General features: G+C 39.4%; 1 protein-coding gene and 1 non-coding gene across 6 annotated transcripts; one reads left to right on the forward strand and one right to left on the reverse strand.

Moving 5' to 3' along the window:
• Nucleotides 1-665: 665 nt before the first annotated feature.
• On the reverse strand, nt 666-738 carry trnav-uac (transfer RNA valine (anticodon UAC)). Its single transcript has one exon. It is a non-coding gene; the product is annotated as a tRNA-Val (tRNA).
• A 1,706-nt stretch (nt 739-2,444) lies between these two features.
• Nucleotides 2,445-25,422, forward strand: LOC128027481 (BCL-6 corepressor-like protein 1). Of its 5 annotated transcripts, XR_008186729.1 has the most exons (13): nt 5,824-6,000; nt 9,538-9,621; nt 9,721-12,297; nt 16,277-16,409; nt 17,065-17,511; nt 17,936-18,144; nt 18,403-18,675; nt 19,067-19,233; nt 19,654-19,799; nt 19,878-19,955; nt 20,393-20,533; nt 20,644-20,805; nt 20,916-21,058. XR_008186729.1 is itself a non-coding variant. In XM_052615150.1 (12 exons), the coding sequence occupies exons 2-12, from the start codon at nt 9,616-9,618 to the stop codon at nt 23,998-24,000; spliced, it is 4,521 nt and encodes a 1,506-aa protein (XP_052471110.1). In that variant the 5' UTR covers nt 2,445-2,624; nt 9,538-9,615; the 3' UTR covers nt 24,001-25,422. The 5 variants fall into 5 exon arrangements, 3 of the variants coding, with proteins under 3 accessions (XP_052471110.1, XP_052471109.1, XP_052471111.1); XM_052615150.1 differs by lacking the exons at nt 5,824-6,000; nt 20,393-20,533; nt 20,644-20,805 and adding exons at nt 2,445-2,624; nt 23,691-25,422 and having other exon boundaries at nt 20,916-21,090; XR_008186728.1 differs by having other exon boundaries at nt 20,393-20,805.
• Nucleotides 25,423-25,952: the final 530 nt, after the last annotated feature.

A 25,952-nucleotide genomic window follows, 5' to 3' on the forward strand; every position in this document is an offset into this window, starting at 1 on the left:
CCTTTGTTACAGTTTTGTATTTTTTTCCCTATGTGTAGTAAAACAAATATGATAAAATAAAATAAATACATTTCAGTTTTGGCTCTGCTTTTCAAATATAGGGTTGTTTGATGCGTAAAAAAAAAAAATCAAGATCAAAATCAATTTCATTTCACCTAACTAATCCTCATTCATGGTATAGCCTATATTATCAGTTTGTGCTCCTCCTAGTTATGAACATAATCTGGGCATTGCAGCACCATGCTCTTCAGGGTAAGCCATAAGTATTGGGCGAAGATGAACTTTATTTTAATTGGTGACCAAATTTATGGAAACGGTAATCAAGCAGAAATATGTAAAGCCGGAGCGCTTTACAGTTAACAGTAGGTGTCGCACAAACACTATTTTTGACTTCACGCTAGCACGCTAGTTTGTTGCCTGACACCGTCATTAACCAAACGATTTTATTTACAGTTGAACTAATGATGTTGCAAATCTTAATTTTTCTACCAAATTATACAATCAGCGTTTTACAAGCCTTTCCCATATATCGGCATCGGTTACGCGTCATAGACGCAGAATGCGTAGGTCTGGTTGATTGAACCCAGCTCAGCAGGAAACGCTACGAAACTGTAGATGCCACGACGTCGTTGAGAGTACCAAATGTCTACAACTGTAAAAACGCTTGGTTCCACTGGGGCTCGAACCCAGGACCTTCTGCGTGTAAAGCAGACGTGATAACCACTACACTATGGAACCACTTACATTAAGAATAGTGTGCGAAGACATAATTAAACTGGCCAGTCTTGTTCTCAAGTGGATCAAACCACCACCTAGAACTCAACAGAGCATAAGAGTCGTTGTTTGGACGTGTTGTTGGTTCTGTTTTCTTATCAGCTGACACTTTGTGACTTGCTATGGTTGGTTAGGCTACTTGCTTGTGCCTTGGGTTCCAATGTTAGAACCAAAATCATCCTGACCCAAGTTGAAGACAACTTTGTTGTATAGCATTCAATTGTAAATGTTTCTTCTCTTACTTAATAATAATTTTAATTATGACTTCAAAACAGTCGATCCAAAGGCCATTATGTGGAATAAAATAAAACACTAGATACTTTGTTAGGCCTGTGGTTGCTGATCTATCTAGTTTTAGGTCTGTCTGTCTATCTACTCAGGATTAGTGAACATTTAAGTTGACATCAAACTATTCAGATATGAACTATTCATTTTTTTTCCAGTGACATTGTGGGGTTAATATGCAAACAGCTCAATATTCTCTTCATTACATTGCTTCAGGCAAAACCAGTGCATAAAGCTTGATGCACTTTTTAATTAAAATCACATCACTGTTCCATATTTTACTGCATTCTTGTGAAAGCTTAGACTGATGTTATTTTGGCTCATCTCATCTGTCAAACAAGATTTTATGTTTGAAGAGTTTGTCAAGGGATGTAACAGCACTTTTGTCCAGCACTTTTGTCCAGGTTAGGGTTGAATTAGGGGCACTGGATAAATTTTAAAAAGCTTGGTATGCCAGAGTGAACAAACCTGCAAAAGACAATCACTCACCATTAATCATGGCTATTTCTTTAATTTAAACCCCAAGTGTTTGAATTCTTCAACGCCTCTCAGTTTCTGAAAAATAAGATGTTACCCTGCTACCCCAGGCCTTTGTATGTGCAAAGTTTTCTCCTTGGTTTCACTCCCAACCACAGCCCAAACATCTAAGATAGTGCAGGACACACACAACACAACAATTGGCAATTAGTCACTATTTTCCCCCTGAAACTTAATCTCTGCTATTGTTAGTTCTAAATAAATAACTGCACTACTTAATTGCTGTCAATTCAAGGACCAGGAGGTACAGTTCTATTAAAAAAAGTATCTTTGTAAGGCCCCTCCTGTTGCAGATGTGAGATGAAATGTTCAAATAATGAGAAATTACACTGTAAATAAGATAAATAAAGCTACAATTACAAGATGAATGCATAATGTATAAAATATTGCACCAGAGTTCCACGATAACATCAAAGCTACAATAAAGGCCATGAACCGATTTCTTCATTTATTATACCTGTTTTATCTAGCTCAGTTGAAGGCCCTGGCAGTCTGGGGCCCTGTTGGTCCAGGCCACAGTGCAGTTACATACATGTGTATTTCACGTTACATCTAATGGAGAAAGAAACGAACAAAGGGTCCACATATCCAAGCATTTTATCAGAGAAATATATTTACAAATGCTTGCACATGAAATTCGTAGAATTTTTTTCAATCCAAAAATTTAAAAATAAAACACGTTTCTAACCTTATAGCTAAGGCTGTTTACCTGTCTGACGAGCACTGGCCATATAGGACTTCGGAGGAAGCCAGAGGAGCGTAGCTTGTAACCACTGCAAGAGGCTACGGAGCCTGGTCACCCGTGGGAACGCAGTCGGCTTTAGGACCCAGCGTGCGCGATTTTCGTCTCCAGCTGCTGCGGCGATGAGGGAAGATCGCGGGTAGAACCCCAAAATTCACAGTGTTAAATCCACCACTGAATCATACTATCGGACGGTAACGAAAACAACAGGCACAGGCGCTCCCCCTTGCACTTGGATGAATATGTCAAGTTCAGAGGGATAGGAAAACAGTTTGGGGCCGTTAAGGTAAGGCGGCGCGATTCCATGCGATTAATAACAAAGGCGCTATACTGGCGAGCGAGGGGGCATTAAAGGGGGCATTGGACAACGCAGTGGAGGGCGACAGTCAACTCTCTAAACTTTGCACTTGTACATGAGTGCATCAAAGTCCTAACATCCTGTCATAATGAGATCTAATTATCCAAAACGGGTGGATGTAATAATACAGTGCAAAGACAACATGCGGCAACATTTGAAAATATATGGATAATGTTTTGTTTAAGTCTGGCCGCGCGCGATCACAAGAGCCAGTCAAAATGTGCTTTAAGGCCTACGAAAGTGATGAACAGCGCAAATGCCCGTTTATTCCCGGTGCAATAAGTTTGGATATCTTTTGCATCCCTCCCCTCAACCTGCCCACTTCATATGCTCTCTCCCACCCTTGCGACATTACATCAGTCATGCAGTGGAGCATGTACCGATCAGACTCCCCCAGTTTGCTCTGTTGCACAGCCTTTCTGTTGTCATTTCCCGTGCAGTTCTTTTTAATAGTGTTTTGAAACTAAGTTGAAAATGTTGCCCAAGCGATGACGCTCATCTGCAGTCACATCAGGGCTGTTTAAAGCAGTTAATGGTGGCTGCATATTGAGAGTAATCAAGTAAAACTTTTCAGTGTCTCTCAATAGGCCTTACCTTACTGTTAACCAGTTAATGTGTCAGCTTTCAAGTATAGATAGATAGATAGATCAGCAACCACAGGCCTAACAAAGTATCTAGTGTTTTATTTTATTCCACATAATGGCCTTTGGATCGACTGTTTTGTAGTCATGCACGTGTAGAGGAGCGTGTGATACGTTCGTCTTGTTTACAATATTTTAGCTTTTAATAATGCAATTACTGCGCCTGTCTGATATAATTGTCTTACTCATATGTTGCAGTCACAATTAGGCTAATACCCTGTATTTTTACGGCAGCATCAGTGTTAGAGCCTCAAGAAGACGTGATGCTCTCAGCGCAGTCTTTGTGGTCAGTTTGCACGGGAGCAGATATGACAAAAATAGGTCATCGGCTCAAAATGTTAAACATGTTAGTTTCAGGGCGAGCAATACGGGGAATGTGTGTTTTGAATAGCCTACATAATGGTCCGATGAAGATGCATTTTTCAGTTGTAATAAAAGCCTATTTATTCTTAAGCTAATCATCAAACGATTGAGCGTCCCCTAATTGAACATAATTTTACCGGATTATATGATGTATTACGCAGTCATTCAATCATAATGTCATGGTCTGGCGAAACTCCGGTGCCAAATGCAATCAAATGGCAGTTCGAGGTAACTTTGCGAGTCAATGTGTTAATCTTGTCCTGCTCAGGAAGGCTTCATCTGAAGAAATGACAGAGACAGGGACAGTGACAATGATTTGTTATTGTTCTTGAAGTTCCTGAAGATTTTATATGGTTATTGTGATTTACAGACAATTCAGGCTCAAAAAAAAAAAAAAAGTTGGTCCACAAGTTATGAATGATATTCCATCAGTTTCATTGCTCTGAAAGATGATCAACCTATTTGGAGTATGTTATTGTTTTGTTTGGTGGAATTTAAGGTCAAATTGTGGAATATTGTCCTATTACTTGGATTGCAGATTCATGCAGTTGGTGCAATTTTTAAACAAATATTTAGTCAATATTGTGATGTGAATAAGCAATTGTGCAAATCCCACAATGTTGAATAAAGCAGGGGGAAAAAAGACCATTAAGATGTAATAGAGTGTTTTTATGACAGGTTGAATCACACCGTGTAGTTTACAAAACACAGTGTCTGAGGCTGAAAAGTAAGGGTTGCTTGTTAAATCCAAGATCAAAGAAGCAGCGAATGGCTACTGGACAGCCGATGGGCCTGATTTAGCTATCATCATGCCCATTGTCTTGTCTTGATACAAGGAAGATAACCCCATATTGTTTGTGCATCGCTGCTGAAAAAGTGACTGATTATTTGTAAGACAATCAGAAAAAAAATCTCTAAAATTGACCTAGTTTTGAGTTTAAACAAGAACAGACTTTATGATGTTTGTATTAGTTATCATCCTTACAGAGCCTGTGTTTTTACTTAAAATGAAAACTGACATGATACATCTTCTTGTTTTCCATAGGCTATTCATAAAGCATGACATTTTAAATAATTGCATAGTAATTAGAAATAAATCTAAAAAATTGAAAAGCCAGGCCAAAAAGATTGAGAAAAGATTGAAAGCCAGGCCATTTTATTGAGCTGATCCTAATCCAATGAATTTATTTCTATAATGATGTTATGTCAAGGTGGTTCTTGTAGCCTATTGTCTTTTTTTACATTAAATAATTAAAACTTTTCAGTTTGTTTTTATAATAAGCAACATGATTTAGCCTTCAAACAAGAAAAATTGCTTAGTTAGCCACTCAATGGATTCACAGATGTTTCAGGAAAAAAATAATAATAATCTGAAGAGTAACCTAGTAACAGTCCAGCACTATTGAAGCTCCAGTTGTCACCTGGTAAAAAAATAAATAAAACAATTTGAAGGTCAGTGGTGGGCTAAATCCACCTGAGGATCCCACAATCTTTTAAGGATGATTTCAGTTCACCAAACACAGATTTAGCTACATTATATTTTTAGGCTACATTCAATTTATGCGTTAAATATCTACTTGTATTATTCAACACGTTTAAACAAACAACTCAAGACTTCTCATATTGAGAATCCATTTAATTTAGGTTGAAAATATACACATCTCGGGCCCATCAGTGTGTATGTTTAGTGAGGACCTTCGTGTGCATCTATTATTGATGATCGATGTAGTGGACATCATCTCGTGGCTGTTGTTAGAGATAGTTAGAGATCGAGCAGGGTTTTTATTAATTCCGCTGCAATGTTTGTCTGAACTCTTGTTTATGCCAGCCCACGTGCGCGAATTTGAAAGCGAGATCATACAACCAAGCACGTGCTACTCGGCGATCCTCGCGTGTTGGGTCCGAGAGCAACGGTTTAACTTAGAGAGAAGAGGGTATATTTTCACTTTGTTACTCGGGTAGGGTTTGCAGTTTAGCGCACCGTTGCGATCCCCTTTCCCCTTGAGCGGCTGGATTTTCGCGGTGCATGCTGGGACCTGCAGTCCTCGCTCCTCCCTTCTCAGAGGGAACGCGGTCAGGGCGTGGATGTCGGAGCACTACAACTCCCACACGAGCTCGGCTCCATCTGCCTCTCTCTCTCTCTCCCACCAGACCAGAGACAGAGAGATACGGTACGAACCCCCCCGGACTTTCAGAACCAAAAATCGTCGAGATTAGTGAACTGCGAGCAACAAGAACGGGAGACTGGATTAAAGCCTTTATCTTGATGCGCGAACATCTCCCAAATGTCGGTCAGACGGGTTGGTGCACGTTTGTACAATCTGACATCGTTATTTGGCTCGCTAATTGCCTTCTGGAATTATTCAGGGTTGTATATAAACGAAGGAGTCGGTTCTGGGGATGTGGCATGTCATAACAGTTTGATTGTGAGAGCTGCTCCGCTATGGAAACACTCCGTGTCATACGGTAGCAGAGTAATGCAAACCGAGTTGTTGGAGGGGAGACTTCGCTGCGCAGGGATCTGAAAATCGCTCCTCCAGTTTCGTACACCTTGCTCCGTACAAAATAACGATCTCCCCGCGTGTCACGCAGCACGAGTGGCGATAATAACAAGGAGCGTATGGAAAACTCGGCAACCCTATTAGTTTCCAAACACTCCTCGAGGGCAGCGTGGAGAGAGAGACAGTCAAAGTACGTTGTTTCCTCGCGAAGCAGATCTCATCCAACCTAAATGTGCGCGTGACATTTCTCTGCCCGTGTATTTTGTCTCGAGTTCTAATTCAGACGTCATAGCTCGGCTCGCGCTTAGCGAAAAACCAACGGTCACTTTATAGTTTGACAGGATTCGGCCAGTACGAACGCGTCGGTTAGTTTGACTACGTTGTGTCCACACTGACCGTTTAGGCTTTCGGTTCTTTCTCCGAGAGAAACACGTCTGTTCCGGATAATCCCCGATCGCGGGACCTACATTTGGTTGTTTTTGTGTGTGAACATCGGCGATATTTACCCCTGACTCACATTTCATTTCAAGGCGTTTCGAGAGTCTCTTGTATTGTGTGATACGGTTTTTTAGTAGCTCCAGCTAGAACGAGCAAGTGGGTTGGTCAGAGAAATAAACATTTTGCGATGTTTTTGGACGATGCTCTATCCTAATAATAAGCATACTGTGGATACGTGACATTGGCTGGTCATCGACTTCTTTTCTGCATCACCCTTTGTGCAGATATGAGCTCAGGGCTTCGGAGCTTCGACAGACTGACCGGGAGACCGCGGGAGTGCTGATCTCCAGACTAGAGAAGAGAGACGATGCTATTTCCTCGTCCCCGTTTATCATTGAGCTGGTTACCCCAATCAAACGAAAGAGGGGTGAAGAAAAACACGGGGTCCCACTCCTACTGATCCTGCGTTTTCAATAATTGAGATGCCTCAAGATGAAAAATGTCTGCACGAAAACGATCGGTTCTATCTTTAGCACCACATATAATCACGCATATAACACATCATAAACTTTCTAATCATCAGACTTTCGCTAAAGGCCTGTACGGATCGGTTATGGTAGACAGGTACTTTAAGTGTTCCGACATCAGTTGAATCACATTTGAAGTACGAAAGATGAGCTGTTCGTATTTTAAACAGCTGTCATCTGTGTCGACAACATGGAGCTGCTGCGCTCACCTGCATTCTTATGCGAAACAGAGGTTATATGTTTGCATTTGAGACTTAGGTATTTGGATTGGGTTAAGTGTGATGGTTATGTATGCAGTTTGATTTTCTGAAGTAATGTCTGGTTTTATTCATGTCATTCTTTTTTAAATCAAGATCATAACCCTGGGACATCGGGGTTGATTTCGTCTCGAATGCAACAATGTGCAACTTCAGGCTCAGATCATTCAGTTAGATTTTTTATTCAGGATTTCCTCCAACATGAAAATCCATAAAATACCAAGGAATTTGAATTGATATTTCTAGCTATATATCAAAGACATGGACATTTCTATAGTTTGTTCTCTGCTCTAAAATATAACATTGCCTAGGCTTTATATGTATAGTAAAACTATAATTATGATCATTTAAATCTATTTAATTTGAAAATCTGTTTTCTGACATAGAAATGTTAGTCTACCACCACAATCTTTAGAAATCGTAATTCACTAATAACGTATGACTGGAAAGGTCATGGAAATTAATTTGTGAAAAAGTGTGTAAACCCTGTATTATCATTTGATCTGTTTGGTCTCTGGTAGGAGTCTTGCAGGAGTCCGACACAGTGCTATTGGAATTAGATTAAATCATAGCTTGACCACCTCATTATAAGCAAACATTTTAATGCACACTATGTGACGGTGGATATGAGATACTTTGCCTTTATCAATGTCTGTAAAGGGTAAAGCGCCTTTGTTAGACACAGCATCACATTTATGCTTGCTCTGTTTTTTTTTCTGCACTGTTGATGTTGTCTTAAACTACAGCAGTTTGTCCAACTGAGGTAATGAGGCAGTAAAAGCAGCATCAACTTTTGCTTTGTCTTGCATCCTTTATCCTCAACTTCTGGCATTTGTGGCCTCTCATGCACTTGACCTTTCCCATCCATTGCACTGTGTGGGGTTATGGGATCTGATCAGTATTGGGTGCTCTGCTTCTTTAAAATCGGGGGGATTAGCGTATACAGACTTTGATCACCGTATTGCCATATGCAATGTGAGTTAAGAGGATGTTGTTGTCCCTTTTTCACAAAAGGTGTTGTCAACGTTTTCACAGTTTAGTCTCCCCTACAGAGGAAGATGACAACATGCATTTGTAAACATATAATTAAAAAAGTAAATAGCTGGAATCAGATCACTGTGTTCTTTTAAAATCTGTAATTTAAATCTGAAAACTCTTAAGTATGAAATCAATTACTACTCAAGCTGTTGTCTGTAGGAAATTGTGACATCTTGACTAAGGAAACCTCTGTTACTCACAGGAAGTTTCCAGCCTGTCTCAAATCACTGACTGTAGTAAGATAAGTGATGTTCTGGCCTCATGCATAGAGTGTGAATTTTGTTAGATTACAGGGAAAGAGACATAAAATATGAAACAATTTTCATCGATCATAATTAAAGCTCATCTATGTACATCTTTTGTTAAAATTCTAGAAGTGTTAATTTCTGTCATTTTGAGTCAAATCGGTTGGAAAAAATTTCTGACAAATGGGAAGGATTTTTGAAAACCACATAAAATTCTAGTGCATAATGGTTTTCAAAAATCTTTCCCATTTGTCAGAAATTTTTTCCAACCGATTTGACTCAAAATGACAGAAATTAACACTTCTAGAATTTTTCTAACTTGGTGACTAGAAATATTTAATATCACTCAAAATAATTTGGTAGTTCTTGAAGTTATGTGCATGGTACACATAGTTCTGCATTACTAACAGGAATTATAAGTTGTTTCAATGTCAGGTAAATGTATTACCAACTGAACCATTTTTAATGAATTCACTAACAAGATTTCAGTTGCCATTTATATTTCAGATAACTCTTTGCAATGTGTAATGTAGATGGCAATCTATATTTTAAATTTAGTCAGTGAAGTCTGTCTGAGTTGACCTTGGCTGAACTACACAACATTTATTTTCTGCAATCAATTATAAGAATATTAAAGAAAAAATTATAAATTGAAAAGGAGTAAAAAAACAACATAGCTTTGGTATGTTGTTCTTTAATTAATGAGCGATTTAAGGCATTTAAACATTTAAAACTTATTTAAATGTTCCAAATTTTGACACTCTGTGTGAAATAATTCTGTATGCATAATGAGTCCAATTTCTAAGCTATAAATTATCTATTTCTATACAGAATTGTACACTACACAAAGGAGAATCCCATAAAAATCACTTGTCCACACACACTGAGTAATGTGTTGAGAAAACGCCTATGCAGGTAAAATATATTTCATTGTTATAGTCCTCCCTTTGACTCTTTCATGATCATTTCGGTGTTCACTCTAAGGCAAACTTAACTCATTGTTTTTTTGATCAGGTGGATCCCTCACCAATGAATGTAGGGGATGGAGGGACTGTGAGCAGAGAGAGCGGTGCCCCTACCCAGGTGTCTGAGAGCATGGTGGGGAATCCACAGCAGACACTGCCTCTTGAACTTAGAGGTGACATACCTCAAAGTCAGCAGAACAAGCTGAGGGCGACCACAGACTGCAAAACGCCCGACGTCTGCTCAGAAGCCAGCAATTCAAATCATTGCCCCCCAGTTCCCCCCTCCCAACCTCTCAGCAATGTGTTCAGCACTGATCCCATGAGCACACTATTGCCCGATCGGACTGAGGTTCCCAAAAGCAAGACTGACGGTGCTGGCATCTACTCCAATCACCAGTGGCCTTGTGGTAAAAAGGTCACAGCAGAGGACCCTGTGAACTCTGTTCACTCTAGTATAAACCTAAACAGGAAGACTAATGCACCAGCACCAACCCAGCCTGTAATAAGTGTTCCTCTGGGTTTCCAGTGCTCCACATTGTTTAAACCTGGGCAGCCTGTTGCTTTCCTTCCCCCCTCCAATTTTTCTTCTCCTCTCTGTAAGATCACATTGCCACCAGGGTTAGGTCAGATTGCAGCACTGAGAGAAGCCACTGCTAGCCAGTTTCAAAAAGACTGCACAGCACGAAGCTCTTGTTCAAGTGCGACACCTATGATCAAAACATACCCGTATAATTTTTCCATGGGGAGAGGACCTGGTGCTGATAAGAAGCCTCAGTCTTCAGGATCCAAAATCAGGTCTGACTCTTTGTCTAAGGGCTTTCAAGGTGGGGCTGAGCATAAAACCACAATGTCTTCTGTAACAGCCCCAGCTCTAGCCCATCCAGCACAGCAAGCCACGCAGGGCTCGGCTCCACCATCCCGATACACCATCTCTCCCAATGCTGCCATCTGCTGCAGCCCGGCTCTGGGAAATATAACCACTCAAAATCGGCTGCTAAGCCCTGTAGAAAGAGGTTCAACATACCGAGGTCCCGGAAAAACCTTGTTGACGTATCTAAAACCAAAAATTCTGTCCACTCCAGAGGAACACAATGTTACCTGCCCTGTTGAGTCCAGGGATGTGCCTCTTGATCTGTCTGCAAAGTCCAAGCGACAAAAAATTATTAAAGATGCTCAGAATAGCCCATTAGTGGCCACGGAACATCATTCTGTTGAGTCTCATGAGAAAAATGTTGCTGGTTCAAAAAAGGTTAATTCTGGATCATCCAGTACATATGACACCCAAAGAAATGGTGCAACTCAGAAATCATCTTCAAAACTTTCTAATCACCATACTTTGGAACCCAACACATCCTGGGCAAAAGGCTCATCTCCTAGTTCCTTCAATAATCTACCTGGTACATATGTAGGAGTAGCAAGCCCCATTCTAGCATCTACTTTACGCAGCAAAGATGGAAAAAGTGCTGCTTTTGTTGAGGATCTTCAGACATTTGCCAAACAGGAAACCATCTCCATCATTGACCAAGGAGAGCAGCCGGTCTGTAGAGAGAGGCAAGTGCCATTTGCTGTTAAAGGTGCCCAGCATAATAAAGGTGGAAAGCTCTCGCCAGGTACTCAACAAGGTTTTTTATCCTCCCAATTATGTGCTACATCAAATTCACAGCTCCACCGGAAATCTGCTGGTGGAAAGGGAGGCTCCCTGTTTACACCTCCAGTTAAATCCATGTGGCAACCACCCTGTGTTCTTTCCCAAGGAACATCCCTGCAGAAGAGACCAAGTCTGACTCAAGCCCCAAAGACGAAGGGCACCCTTAGTTGTGAGAGTGCCCTGTTCCATAACTCCCACTTAAGTCCAACTAAAGTAGAGGATGAAAAGTGGGAGAAGGCCAAATCCCCCCTGTCTAACCTGGAGTCGATAGTGAAGCAGAAAACTCTCGAGACCACTGCACTTACTGGTGAGAACTACTGTAATCTGTCTTCTGTGGGATCCAAGAGGCCTGAGGTAGCCAGCATGCAGAACAGGTGTCTGGAGTCCACGTTGCAGCAGACACTTACCGCTTGTTCTTCCCCGTTCAGGGCCATAGAAGGACAGGCCATCAAGTCAGATAGAACCTCTCCACAAATGGATCTACCAGCTCTAAGCAGATCAGACATCACAGTCGTTTCTGTGCCAAAGGATAAGGGACGAGAAAAACAGGCAAAACAGACAGAAAATCTAGCATCTGATGGTAGACAAAAAATGAACTCTGGTACCCCTAGTAAAAGAAGTGCTCCCAGTGTTAAAGGAGAATGGAAGGAAAGGAAACTGGCTCAGAAGATAGAGGATGAGATGGCAAAAGAGGAGAAGGCATCAGAGAGGAAGCTTTCTACTCACGTCAAGGTTGAAGGGATAGCCTTATCCCTCCTTCAGAGCCAGACCATAGAAGCAGAAGGAGAGGCAAAAATGAATGGAGCCAAAGAGGAGATACCTTCTAAAGGAAAAGTATCCGACACCAAACAGAAGAACCTGAAAAAACCTGCCAAGGAGAAGACACCTTCTGAAGTGCAAAAAAAGTCTATGAAAGTAACTAAGAAGCAAAAAGATAAAGACAGTCAGTCAGTTAAGCAAGGCCCCTTCCATAAAAAGGTAAGCTTTATTTATTCTGGACAGCTGTATAATATCGGCATCAGTTACATAAGCAATGATTGATACATTAAATGTTTTCCTTAATTCATTCTAAGGGGTGGGAGTATGACCAAAATCTTATATCACAACGTGAGTGATTTTTGTCATGAGAAAAATATATGACAATATAATCATTTCCCCTGGAAATTAAGAAAAGATAAATTATTTTAAGCCATTTCATAATGTTTACACAGTCAAGTCAATTTATTATTTGGTACTTGATGGAAAAAGTGCAAAAGGTATAAGTGAGAAACGGATTCACGTTAACTAACATTTGAGTTCAGTCTGATTGAGCTCTGATTGTTTGATCTACATTCAACTTGTCTGTATATATCATCATTCTGCTCGGCCCTCATGCAGTCTAATGTCAAGATAACCATAAAGCAGAGATGCCCAAAACCCCTGATGACCTTTGAATTTGGCCTGCCATGTCATATCACAAGAGGGGGGAGAAATATAATTATGTCTGCATTAGAATGTAGAGAATACAAATGAATTGTTTTTAGAGAAAGTAAATCTTAATATAATTGAATTAGGGCTGGACGATATGGCAAGAATTTATATCACAATATATTTCTTAAAGCCCCCTATTATGCCTTTTTTACTGTTCCTAATATTGTTTTGGGAGTCTCCTACAATAGGACTACATACATGCAAGACCAAAATATAAAATATGCCTTCAGTTAGGGCTGCACAATGTGTCCTTTAAGCATCGATATCGCAATGTACGAATCCACGATAGTCACATCGCAGGATGCGCGATGTAGGTTGTCGTAGTTGATCCGTTATTCATTAACTGTACGGGGCAGCTGCTCCCCGGCCCTTGACGAATGTGATTCGCAGATTAATTGCAGAGCTTAACCATCATAGAGTGAAAGTTTATCATTTGCATGCGCGTGAGAGAGAGAGAGCGAGAGAGAGAAAGAGAGAGAGAGAGAGAGAGAGCGTGCGCACGAGCGAGCGAGAGAGACAGAGGAACAGAGAGAGAGAGAGAGAGAGAGAGAGAGAGAGCGAGCGAGCCCCTGCTGCACGCTCACCATCTTTAAACAACACGAGCGATGTCTTGCTCTCTCCCCTTGCATATTAATCAATATACAGGATAGTGTCGATGTTTAAATCATTTAAAATGAGAATGTAAGTGTGCTCACCCCTTTTTTGTTTGTAAGAAAAAATTTGATTAGATTTCATATCGCAATATATATCGCAGAAAAATAAAACATCGCAATGTCATCTTTTCCCAATATCGTGCAGCCCTACTCTCAATATCTTCCAGCAATTCCCAAACAATTAGTTTGAAGCAGTTCAAAGATTCAGTCTCTATAAACCCCTTCTTTCTGTGAGCCTGCTCTGCTCTGATTAGTCAAATGGCCTAGTCTGTTGTTAATGGTCTACAGTGTGCAGCCCGTGTTGGAAACGATATGCCTATTTCAGTAGTTCTGTATTTTGAATGCTATATAGAAAATATAAACATCTATTATTCATCGTACTTACAGGTTATGATTCAGTGAAGCAGCTGGTCTAAATAAACAGGGTACTGATCCATCTTTCAACAGCAAGCATTTTGTGAATGCATTGAACTCCCCGAGAGAAGTTAGAGAAGTGGGCTGGGTCAAGTTGTTTGCGACCGGCCAACTTAGAACATAGGTACAAGTGTTACTCCCTGACGTGTAACCATCACGAAAGTGATGAACTAACGACTCGTTTCATCTGTTCAGAGTCGATACTTTATTTTGAGAGACAATAACTTCATTTATTGTGCACTTTCAGCTTTACAACTTTCCAGATGTTTATATTCACATGCAGCTACAGGTGCTGGTCATATAATTAGAATATCATCAAAAAGTTTATTTCACTAATTTTGTTAAAAAAGTGATACTTACTCATTACACACAGACTGATATATTTTAAATGTTTATTTCTTTTAATTTTGATGATTATAACTGACAACTAAGGAAAATCCCAAATTCAGTATCAGAAAATTTGAATATTGTGAAAAGGTTCAATTTTAAAGACACCTGGTGCCACACTCTAATCAGCTAATTAACTCAAAACACCTGCAAAGGCCTTTAAATGCTCTCTCAGTCTAATTCTGTAGGCTACACAATCATGGGGAAGGCTGCTGACTTGACAGTTGTCCAAAAGATAACCATTGACCCCTTGCACAAGGAGGGCAAGACACAAAAGGTCATTGCAAAAGAGGCTGGCTGTTCACAGAGCTCTGTCCAAGCACATTAATAGAGAGGAGAAGGAAAGGTAAAGATGTGGTTGAAAAAAAAGTGTATGAGCAATAGGGATTACCGCACCCTGGAGAGGATTGTAAAACAAAACCCATTAAAAAATGTGGGGGAGATTCACAAAGAGTGGACTGCAGCTGGAGTCAGTGCTTCAAGAACAACTACGTACAGATGTATGTAAGACATGGGTTTCAGCTGTCGCATTCCTTGTGTCAAGCCGCTCTTGAACAACAGACAGCGTCAGAAGCATCTAAGGACCAAAAGGACTGGACTGCTGCTAAGTGGTCAAAGTTATGTTCTCTGATGCAAGTAAATTTTGCATTTCCTTTGGAAATCAGGGTCCCAGTGTCTGGATGAAGAGAGGGAGAGGCACACAATCCACTTTGCTTGAGGTCCAGTGTAAAGTTTCCACTGTCATTGATGGTTTGGGGTGCCATGTCATCTGCTGGTGTTGGTCCACTGTGTATTCTGAGGTCCAAGGTCAATGCAGCCGTATACCAGGAAGTTTTAGAGCACTTCATGCTTCCTGCTGCTGACCAACTTTATAGAGATGCAGATTTCATTTTCCAACAAGACTTGGCACCTGCACACAGTGCCAAAGCTACCAGTACCTGGATTAAGGACCATGGTATCCTTGTTCTTAATTGGCCAGCAAACTCGCCTGACCTTGTGAAGAGGAAGATGTGATATGACGGACCCAACAATGCAGAAGAGTTGAAGGCACTATCAGAGCAACCTGGGCTCTCATAACACCTGAGCAGTGCCACAGACTGATCGACTCCATGCCACGCCGCATTGCTGCAGTAATCCGGGCAAAAGGAATCCCAAATAAGTATTGAGTGCTGTACATGCTCATACTTTTCATGTTCATACTTTTCATTTGGCTAAGATTTCTAAAAATCCTTTCTTTGTATTGGTCTTAAGTACTATTCAAATTTTCTGAGATACTGAATTTTGGATTTTCCTTAGTTGTCAGTTATAATCATCAAAATTAAAAGAAATAAACATCTGAAATACATCAGTCTTTGTGTAATGAATATAATATACAAGTTTCACTTTTTGAATAGAAATAGTGAAATAAATCAACTTTTTGATGATATTCTAATTATACGAGCAGAACCTTTACATTACACACTGCATGAAAAGGCAATATTGGAAATGGCATAATAGGGGCACTTTAATTTTGGTCGATAGGATATAATTCTGATATCGAAATGAATAATATAATAAAAAAGCACCGAAAAACTTTTTTAAGAAAGCCCATAACAGAGGTCTGTACCTAAGGGGTAGAAATGGGATTGGGCCTTAGTCATATTAGTTTATTGTTAACATAATGTTTAAGTCTTGTGGTCATACTTTGTTTGAAACTGTGTGTTTTGATCTATAAAATTCAGTTACATAACAACATTTTTTTTTTTGGAAATTCTGGAGGGAAATTAAAATAGTTCAGATGTGATTATTGTGGGAGTAACCTAGTGACATGCGTTCTGCTGTGCATATGAGCTGCATGAGTCTAAGCCCTGTGAAAGCACTTGGTGAGAAATTATGGAATTACCGCTGAGTTAGTGATGGGTTTATAGACAATTAGATTTTCCTGTGAAATTTTTGCTTTGCTTAAATAGCCATTAATCTAAATTACAAATATGCCTGTGTTATTAAAAGACAAAATGTTATAATTTTGTTGAACACATATTGTACTTCATCAGAAAAAAGATGCATTGCCTGGAGTGGGAAATAGTGTGCTGAAAGAATCAAGTTCAGCCCCTAAAGTAGGGGGAAAGACTCGCAAAGGGAAGAACTGTCCAGCTAATATGGAGCACTCCGACTCAAACAAAATAGGTACTGACCCTGTTCGTAGTTGAAGTAATAGAAGATGGTCATTTACTCATCCTCATGTCATTCCATACCTATCTTCTTTATTAAAAGAAGATATATATTTTTCTGCTTTTTCTTACAACAATAAAGTGACCCTGGTTGTTAATCTCCAAAAGTGGCCCAAAAAAAGGCCAAAAAAATTAAGACTCAGTAAGGTGAACTCTAATTTGTGAATGAATCAGTTTGATACTTGAATGAATTGTTCAGTCCAATGTGTGATCTGAATTGACAAGAACCAGCTCTAAAGAATTCATGCACTGATCCACTTCTCAAGTTCAGCTCGTAAACTTAGTGATCAGCTGCATAATTTTGGAATATAGCACACAACTAGTGTAGGATTTTGGATGGGTTTATTTTTCTGTATAGTTTTTGAAGCTTTAACAGCTGTGGTCACTGTAAACTTGTATGGAAAAGACCTGCATAAAAGATTCCACCACATTATACCAACATACAGGTTTGACGTGACAAAGGAGTGAGTAAATAATGACCGATCTTACATTATTTGGGTGAATTAATCTATCAACAATATGTTTTTGCTTCTGTGTCATATTTAAGACAATGGAATGGTTTCTCAGATATCAGAGATTTGCTCATGGATAATTCTCAATTCTGTCACCAGTCACAGATTTAGACAACAGTCCATGCAGAAGTTCTCAGGTTGACAGAGATTCAGGCTCTCTCAGCAGTCCGAGCTGGCCTAGTAAGGAATCAGACTCCCAGGAGGAGGCCTCTCCGCGGCTGAGAAGAGGGCGCAGACGGACTGATGAAGCGTTGCTCCGAGACTGGAGCTTCGCTACTCCACCTACTCCTCCCCCTCTCGACCCCCCCTCTACACCACCCCCTGTACCAGTCCGCCGGCCCCGCGGCAGGCCTCGAATCAATCCTCTGCCTGAGGACGTGGATGCGGATAAGGATAGGCCCACTGAGAGTGGAGACACCTCTTCAATAAAGAAAAGGAAACGCTGCAAGAATCGTAAATATCAGAATGGGGAATACATCACAGAGAAAGAGAAGGTGGCAGATGGAGAGGAGGAGAAGCTGGGTGTGGAATACAGTGAGGCCACTAGTGAGTAAAGATAACCGAGGCTTAATGAACATTTTGCTGAGAACGTCATTCTGTCTTTGCCTCTCCTGGTCTTGATATTTAGTCCGTGGGCTACAGTTGAGGGCAGCATAATTAAAATAAATGTTGAATGAATTTCCCATTGGGGAACAATATCTCACACAATGATACAGATCTGTGTAGTTTTTCATAAATTGGGAATGTCCAGTGTCTGGATGTGGGCATTACCAAAGGTATGAAGGTCAAAGTATGTCTATGAAATACAATTTTACTTTACCTGTCTGAATAGGGCTTAGGTAGGCAAGTCTTATATTATTTTTGATTGAAAGCAGTTTATTGAATGGAGTTACGTGTCCATGTACCTATGATGTGTTAGGAATGATTTAATAAGGGTTGGTGATGAAATGTTAAGTCTATGCTGTTTCAGATGAGAAGCTGGGTGTGTACCCTTGTCTCAGTGCCACACTGACTGACAGAGTGTCCAGTCCAGACATCAGCCCTAGGCGGACCCTGTTCACACGTTCAGGCTCAGCACGACCTCAAGAGAGTCCACCCACCGCACAGCCTAACGACAAACCCTCAGGGAAGAGGAAGTTCAAAAGTAAACACTTATGTGACACCGATGACCAGAAAAAGGTTAGGTGAAGCATCTTTTCAAACATTTCTAAACTAGAACACTTGAATTGAAAATTTAGATTTTTAGGGATTATTCCCTTTTAAAGCTATATATCTTTTCAATTAGTCTTATGCTGCCCCCTAGTGTCATCTCAAGTCACCGTAAACCACTTTCTTACAACAGCTGTTTTTATTAGGCGGGACCATGTAACAGTTGCCCTCCCATCAATGTCACATCCCTCATTCATGACTCTCTTTGTATTTATGTCTTTGTTTCAGCTCAAGACTAAGAAAGGCAGCTTGGGTAAACGCACAGGGCCCCTCGTGTCAGGCGAGGATGGTCCAGTCCACAAGAAAACCCCAACTACTCCTCATGCTTTTCCCAAGCAGCAGTCAAACTCACCACTGTCTGGTAAAAAAGGAACAGCTGGGAAATCAGGAATCCCTGAATCTACTCCAAGCCGTCCAGTGCCTCCAGAAGTCCGTCGACTGATTGTCAATAAAAATGCAGGAGAGACGCTGTTACAGAGAGCTGCTAGATTAGGTTACCAGGTAAAGCATTCATAACCCTTTTCATTTGCTAGCTGACTGTAATGTTAATTCTAAAAAAAATATATAATAATAATTACAAATATTTTTTGTAATATATTTATATATATATAGGGATTAAATATATACAGTATATATATTTTAATGTTTTATTATTATTTGACATTTTCTAGGATTCAAATATTTATTAGCTTTTCATCAGTTCACAAACCCCTTGTAGTTCCCTCGCAAACCCCAGTTTAGGAATTTGTAAATGATTTGATTAACAGCCTTAAATATATACATTTCGATGATTTTAATTGCCTTTTTTGTGTTACGTCAGCATCTGCTGATGTTGGTGTGACTGTCTGTTTGATCAATTGATCATTTCACATATATAAATATTTATTTTCAGGATGTGGTTTTATATTGCTTGGAAAAGGACGTTAGAGAGGTGAACCGGCGTGACAATGCGGGTTACACGGCACTACATGAGGCCTGTGCACGTGGCTGGACACACATCATAGAGGTGCTGCTGAAGCATGGAGCAGATGTTAACTGCAGTGCACAGGATGGAACGCGGTGAGCAGCGGGTTACATTGAGGATAGGATAATGACAGAATCTACGGTTAATTTATTACTTGAAATATTCATTACAACTGAAAGGCACCAAGTTCTGTTCATCCCCATAGACAGCTTTGGGCTATTGCTTTTTTAATTCTGCAATGACATAATGACACAGTTTTATGGTAGGTAGCTAATGGGCCACATTAGATTTGGGAGATGTATATTTAGTATCAGATTCTGTACAAAATACGGTCATGTATGTCCACCCACAGATGCCATGTGTCCAACAAAATATGTTACCAATTACCAAAACTGAAACTATTCTTCCTCCTACCATTTCCTGTAAGAGTTTTTGCCTTTTTCATCATTGCAACCCATCTGCAGTAACAATAAGCTCAACTTTAGATGGAGAATTTTTTGTTTCTAACTTTGCAGCCCAATTCATGATGCAGTAGCAGCTGATAATCTGAGTGCCGTCTGGATGTTGTTAAATCACGGAGCAGATCCCACACTGGCAACCTACTCTGGTCAGACCGCAATTAAACTAGCCCAAAGTCCCGGGATGAAAACTTTCCTCAAAGGTAAATCTTGAATGTTTATTTGCAAAAAAGGCACCAAAATCAACCTGATTAAAACTGTCCTTGTGTTTGTTTATCCAGAGTATTTCACTGATTTAGAGGGACGGACAGAACAAGATCCTAGTCTTCAGTGGGATTTCTACAGTAGCTCTGTATTTGGTAAGAAATAGAAGGTTAATTGACTATCATTCAGAAGTATGGTTTGAGTAAGGTGTTTTTTTGTTTTATTTTGATAAATGTAAAATTTGATTTTAAATACAGTAAATGTTCTTTAGAGCATTTGTTTCTCAGAAAATCCTGATAGCGTATTAGCTTCCTTAAAAATAAGATTTTAACTATGAAACAATTTTAATTTCACAAAATTTAATTTTAATGCATTTTTGATCAAATAAATTTAGCCTTTTTGAGACTTGAAACATAAGTCTTACCAACCTCAAACCTTTGAACATTAATATAAGTGGGGTTAAAAAGGTCACCAGTGAAAATGCTTATTTTTCAATGTTTTGTCATTGAATATTTTTCTCATTACACATAACTGTCAGCATATCAATTTAAGTAAAATATGTATTTGAAAAACCAACATGAATGTTTTCCAGTATTTGCTTTAACATGCACTTAAGATGACTCCACAAGTGCAAAACCTGATGATCATGCTCTCCACCATGGTTTGAGACATCTTTTTTTTGAGAGATCTTTCTTCAGTGGAAACAGGAATATATGATCCTTTCTGTTACATGGTCAGTGTGTGAAATTATTCCACTAGTGTAAAAAGTGCAGAATATTCAATATTTATTTTTCATAAAAATTACTGGTAATGTTCATATTCCTAACATTTCTTTATTCCCAGGTTTAAATTAGATTTCGAATCCCAGATATTAAATATAGTGTCAGACTTTTGGACCATGCTGCCTTTAATTTTTTTATTAATCGCTAAATGATGATGGCATTACAAGAACAATTGATTGCCCAAGCTTCCGCTAATTCATGCTGAAAGTGATCCAACTATTAGGTGAGAAAGCTGTCCACTAGAGGGGAGCAGAAGCACTATAAACACACGGTGGTGAGGTCTTGTAACTAGAACTTGATATTTGCTTTCGTCTTTGTTTTAAACTTTTATAGAGGGTGAACAGGAACCTTGTTGGGACTTCCTGTTGTCTCAGCCCGAGGAAGAATCCGGGGACAATTTGAGTGAGCAGGTGAAGGAGAGAGACACCGATACAGACTGTCTCCTGTTTGAGTTCTCCTCTGACCCGCTCCTACCCTGCTACCACGTCCAAGTATCACTAACACAGGGGTAAGTGACAGTGGAAACACTTTTAAATATGGTTACGATGCACTACGGGTGACCCTGAATAGTCGACAATTAGATTCTTCCATTCTAGGAGCCTGATTCGACTCCCAATCTCACAGTCGAATATTTGCGGGGTGTTATGATTATGCCATTTTGACTATAGGTGTAGGTCAAATGTCTGATTTCTCATAGAACTACCGGTTTTCTCTAGTGATCGACCGATGTATCTGTTTACCGATATTTTTCCCGATATTTAAGCATTTTTCCATAATCGGGTATCGGTTTTGTAATATCGGATTCGCCGATTTACGGCGCCATCTTGTGGCCGTTTTGAGATTTCCGCCATTGCAGCCCGGGCGTCTGAGGAGATCAGTCAACAACAACTCAGTGCATAGGTAAATATATGTTCTACTTGGTTTGCTTTAATTAATCAACTTTATTTAACATAACAGACATGCACAAATGAGATCTGAGACATAAATTCCTGATATAGTTAATTTATGCAGCTTGTTTCTAAACAATTGAGACGAACTCATTGAGTCACGTAGTGTAATTCATCATGTCCTGCCCCAATAAAGACGTATCCTTACATGAATTAAATAAAACAGATATGAATGAGTGCATGTTGAAAATAAAAGCGTTGAATTAAATTCTCTATCTGTTGTATTTGCTCACCATTAGTCTAGAAGAGAAAGTTTGTTCATATTGCTTAGCAACTGACGGATGATCTGGAGGCTTAAGCACGGCCACTGAATGAAACTTTTGACAAGACTGTCTTGTTTAAACACCCTAGATTATATTATCATTTACTACATAACAATTATTTCGCTAATACACATATAAATATAGCCTACCGCTTTGTGGAAATTAATTATTTATTATCTCCATACGCGATCGCGGTTGATTAAGTTATAGTCAAACAGCACTTTGTCAGTTGGCATTTCATGATTTAACGTTAGATTAAATTTAGATCATAAAATGCCAACTGACAAGTGCTGTTTAACTTTATATAGTCTCGGGGAAAAAAGTTCGTTCATATTGCTCAGCACCTGACTGGGTTGATGATCAGGAAGCCTCAAGCAATGCCACTGAATGAAACTTTTGACAAGATTATCTTGTTTAAACACCCTAGATTATATTATCATTTACTACACAACAATTATTTCGCTAATACACATATAGGCTACATATACCGCTTTGTGGAAATTAATTATTTATTATCTCCATGCGCGATCGCGGTTGATTAAATTATAGTCAAACAGCACTTTGTCAGTTGGCATTTCAGGATCTAACGTTAGATTGAATCTAGATCATAAAATGCCAACTGATAAGTGCTGTTTAACTTTATATAGTCTCGGGAAAAAAAGTTCGTTCATATTGCTCAGCACCTGACTGGGTTGATGATCAGGAAGCCTCAAGCACGGCCACTGCATAAAATTTTTGAAGGAAGCAGGCTTACTGGGCAGAATGCTGAAAGACTCTGTTTTCTACACTAAAACCTAGTTCTGCTTAACTGGGAGTATTAAGTTACACTACTAAATAGCCCTCCCGCCCCCACCAATATGTTAGAATCATTTTTGTGCTTTATTTTTTTTTATTTTTTATTTTTTATTTGTTTTTATTTTTTTACCTCATCAAAGCTTTTATTTTAAAACAAAGACACTTAGTAACAGTGCGCTTAAATTTTTTGGACTCAGACCCCTCTATTTATTTGTGTATAAATATAATGCTTTGTTTTTTTGTATGCAAGGAGGGAGTGATTGTTATAAATAAAATGGTTTGTTCAGCTCATTTGTTTTGTAATAATTGTCAGAAACAGAAGTATAACAGTAAATAAATATCGGTTCTGCATATCGGTTATCGGGTACATAAACATACAAATAATCGTATCGGTATCGGTTATAAAAAATCAATATCGGTCGATCACTAGTTTTCTCCCAATAAGTTAATTTACAGCCGAGCTGCACGATTATGAAAGAAATCAAAACTGTTGATTATTCCTTTGAAATAGTGATTTAATAATTTTCATTCTTGGATGAACTAACCCTTTAATTGTTGCTTTGAATGGTTATGTAATTGTGGCATCCGTAATTGTAATCGACTTTTATACACATACCATTATAATGAGAACACCATTATAATAAAACACTGTGAATTTAATTGAGTTTAGCTGCCGTGTTTCTGCACGTTGTTGCGTGAAGAACATGTCCACAAAATGAGATCATTCAGAGCTGTGCAGCTATGTTAATTCGGGCCATTTTGCAGATAGCCTTTAAGTCCTAATATTAACGTTATGTTGTATAAATAACAAAGCGTATCCAAAAACTGAAAAATGCTGCCTTCGGAGGACGCGTTCCAAGGTAGGAAGGCATTAAAGCCCGTCTGAAATCAACATTAGCTTCAGTTCCTGTCTCCTGAGAGGCCTTCATCTGGTGGTTTTGTGAAGGCAGCATAGATGTATCCTTCATTGGCTTTGATATCCCACAATCCTGTGCGTTCCAGTCCATGACAGTTAAGCTAAAAAATAAAGATGGCATCCGAAAGTTGCGGCCGCTGCTCAGTTTGTGCTAAAGTAAACTTTTTTTTTTGTTTCCTCTCCACAGGTTTTGTAACTGGTTCTTACTGGCAGACGTGCTGAAGCGACTAAAGATGTCAGCGCGTATTTTCCGGGCTCGCTACCCTCAGTTTGAGGTGGTGAGCATCGCTCAGGCAGAGCTGTGGAAGCAGGTCTCTGTCAGTCAAACGTGCATCGCTCCAGATGAGCTCCAACCGGACGATGAGGACAGGGAGGAGACGGTGGAGCTGGTGCGCTGTGTACCAGAGTTACAGGGACTGCTAGGTTCTTCCATACAGATCCTCCGAGAAGATGAGGACGACAAGTCAGGGCCCAATGCCAGACCTTGCAGTCGATAGCGACTCCTGCATTGCATCTCCTGCTCTACAGCCATGTGATCTGAACGGAGGGCAGCGAGATGCACGGGTCCTTGCCATTGCATTCGATGGCCTGTTGCCAGTACCAGCACTTTGTATGTTCAGAATCGGCCAGATAGGTCCTATATCCTCACAGACCCCCTGAGTAATGAAGGGGCCCTAGGGAACATCTTTGCCAAGCCCTCGCCGCAGGGAGAAAGGCTGGGGACGGACTCCACTGGAGAGCAACTTTCAGGTTCCTTCTGTGTAGGGTTTTGTTTTTACACTCTTCAATAATTCTTTTTTTTTTTTTTTTTACAAACCTATATGTATAAGTAAATATATATGTATATCTTGACATCAGGGTGAACGCATCTGGTTGTAACTTATCATTAACATGTTTTTATGTGTGTTTGATATTGATGGTCCTTTAGAAGGAGTGGTAATCCAAGTCTTTTTTTATCCTGGTAAAACTAAATGTGTGTAGCTAAGAGGCTTACGTCAAGCTAACAGTGACAGGAATGCCTTTGGGCCAGATGGTTCCTGTGTAAACCATCCAGCCACTCTCGGCTCCCAGAAGCCCCCTTACCTACAGCATATGTTCCTCACCCCGGCCCTCCTTACCTCAGCACCACTGCAGCTCTGCCAGAAACATTACTCCTTCCCTTTATTTCATTTGTATTGTAGCAGGGACGAGATGTGTTCCTGTGACTTTTACTTTGGTTGATGAGCTGTTGGTTTTATCCACTGCTAGAATTTTTCAGATATCAGCAGGTATCAGCCGATATCAACCATTTAAGTTATGAACAAAAAACAAGCCTGTGGAGTCTATTTTTTTTTTTTTTTTTTTAGGTTTTTCTAGGGCCATTTTTCTAGATTCCATCTTGAACTGCTTTCCGGTGCTCATGGAAGGGGTCGTCTCCCAGTTTTTCCCGGTGTACCAGATTTCAGCGTGGTGTTGTATTTACACTGATTGTTGTTTGTGCTTAATTTAATAGTCATTAATATATTTGACATTTTTTGCGTGTGTCAGAAATTATGTATGAAAATTGCTTTGTATGGTTGGTGCTTTATTTGACAATGTACAAATAATGATCCCTTTATCCTGAGGTTGTTTTGTTTTCCCACACTGCGAACAGTATTTTAACAAGCTAAAGTACAGTTTTATTGTACTGGTGCTAAGCTAGATTTTGTGTTGACAATCAATGAAGTTTTGTTTGAACTGAAACCAATAAATATTTAAATGAAGAGAGAGATGTAAAGATAGTTTAGTTTCACTACTTATACAGCGAGACATGAAGAAAGTACTTGGTTTTGACTGAAGAAGGCATATTGCTTCAGTGATCTCTTTACAAAGAGGAGAGCTGTTTATTTGATTCTTTTTTTTAAGAAATCAACCAGAATAAAGCATGATTGTCAAGTGTTTCTTGTGATCTGCAGTGTGTTTTGTAGCATTGGTTGAGGTGAAATGTCCACATTTAAATGCAATTTAACGCTAGCCTCACTTTGTGCTTTTATAAAAAGGTTTGCAACAGCAGTATGATCAAAGATGGAAATGTTCAATCAATGTAGTTTATTATTAATAAAAATCAGAAGGGATATTCATATTTTTATATTGCAAGACAAGTTATATCATAATGCACTAATTGAAATAATTTCTACAGATTTTATCCACACTACACATCAATTAAAATGTCATTTTGGAATTTTGGAAGAAAAAATATCAATATAAACGTATTTTTAACCTTAATATGTCATCTTTCTGTTTTTATATTAAACAGTGCAATAAGAAACAGTGCAGTGCGTAGTCCTGTGCTGGAGAAATTTGCACTGGCCTCAAGGGGGCACCAAACACTAACATTACTTCATCTACTAATGATCTGAGAAAGTAATAAAATTCAACATTCTCGGCTAAAGAAAATTCATTTAATTTTAATAATTTGGCTAATTAAATT

Source organism: Carassius gibelio, chromosome A14 (genome assembly GCF_023724105.1).
Source record: "Carassius gibelio isolate Cgi1373 ecotype wild population from Czech Republic chromosome A14, carGib1.2-hapl.c, whole genome shotgun sequence".
In the NCBI taxonomy this organism is placed as follows: Eukaryota; Metazoa; Chordata; class Actinopteri; order Cypriniformes; family Cyprinidae; genus Carassius; species Carassius gibelio.

Coding starts and splice junctions, on each gene's coding strand:
- LOC128027481 (XM_052615150.1), top strand. Junction 17,512..17,935: donor GGAATACAGTGAGGCCACTA/GTGAGTAAAGAT, acceptor ATGCTGTTTCAG/ATGAGAAGCTGGGTGTGTAC. Junction 21,091..23,690: donor CAAGTATCACTAACACAGGG/GTAAGTGACAGT, acceptor TCCTCTCCACAG/GTTTTGTAACTGGTTCTTAC.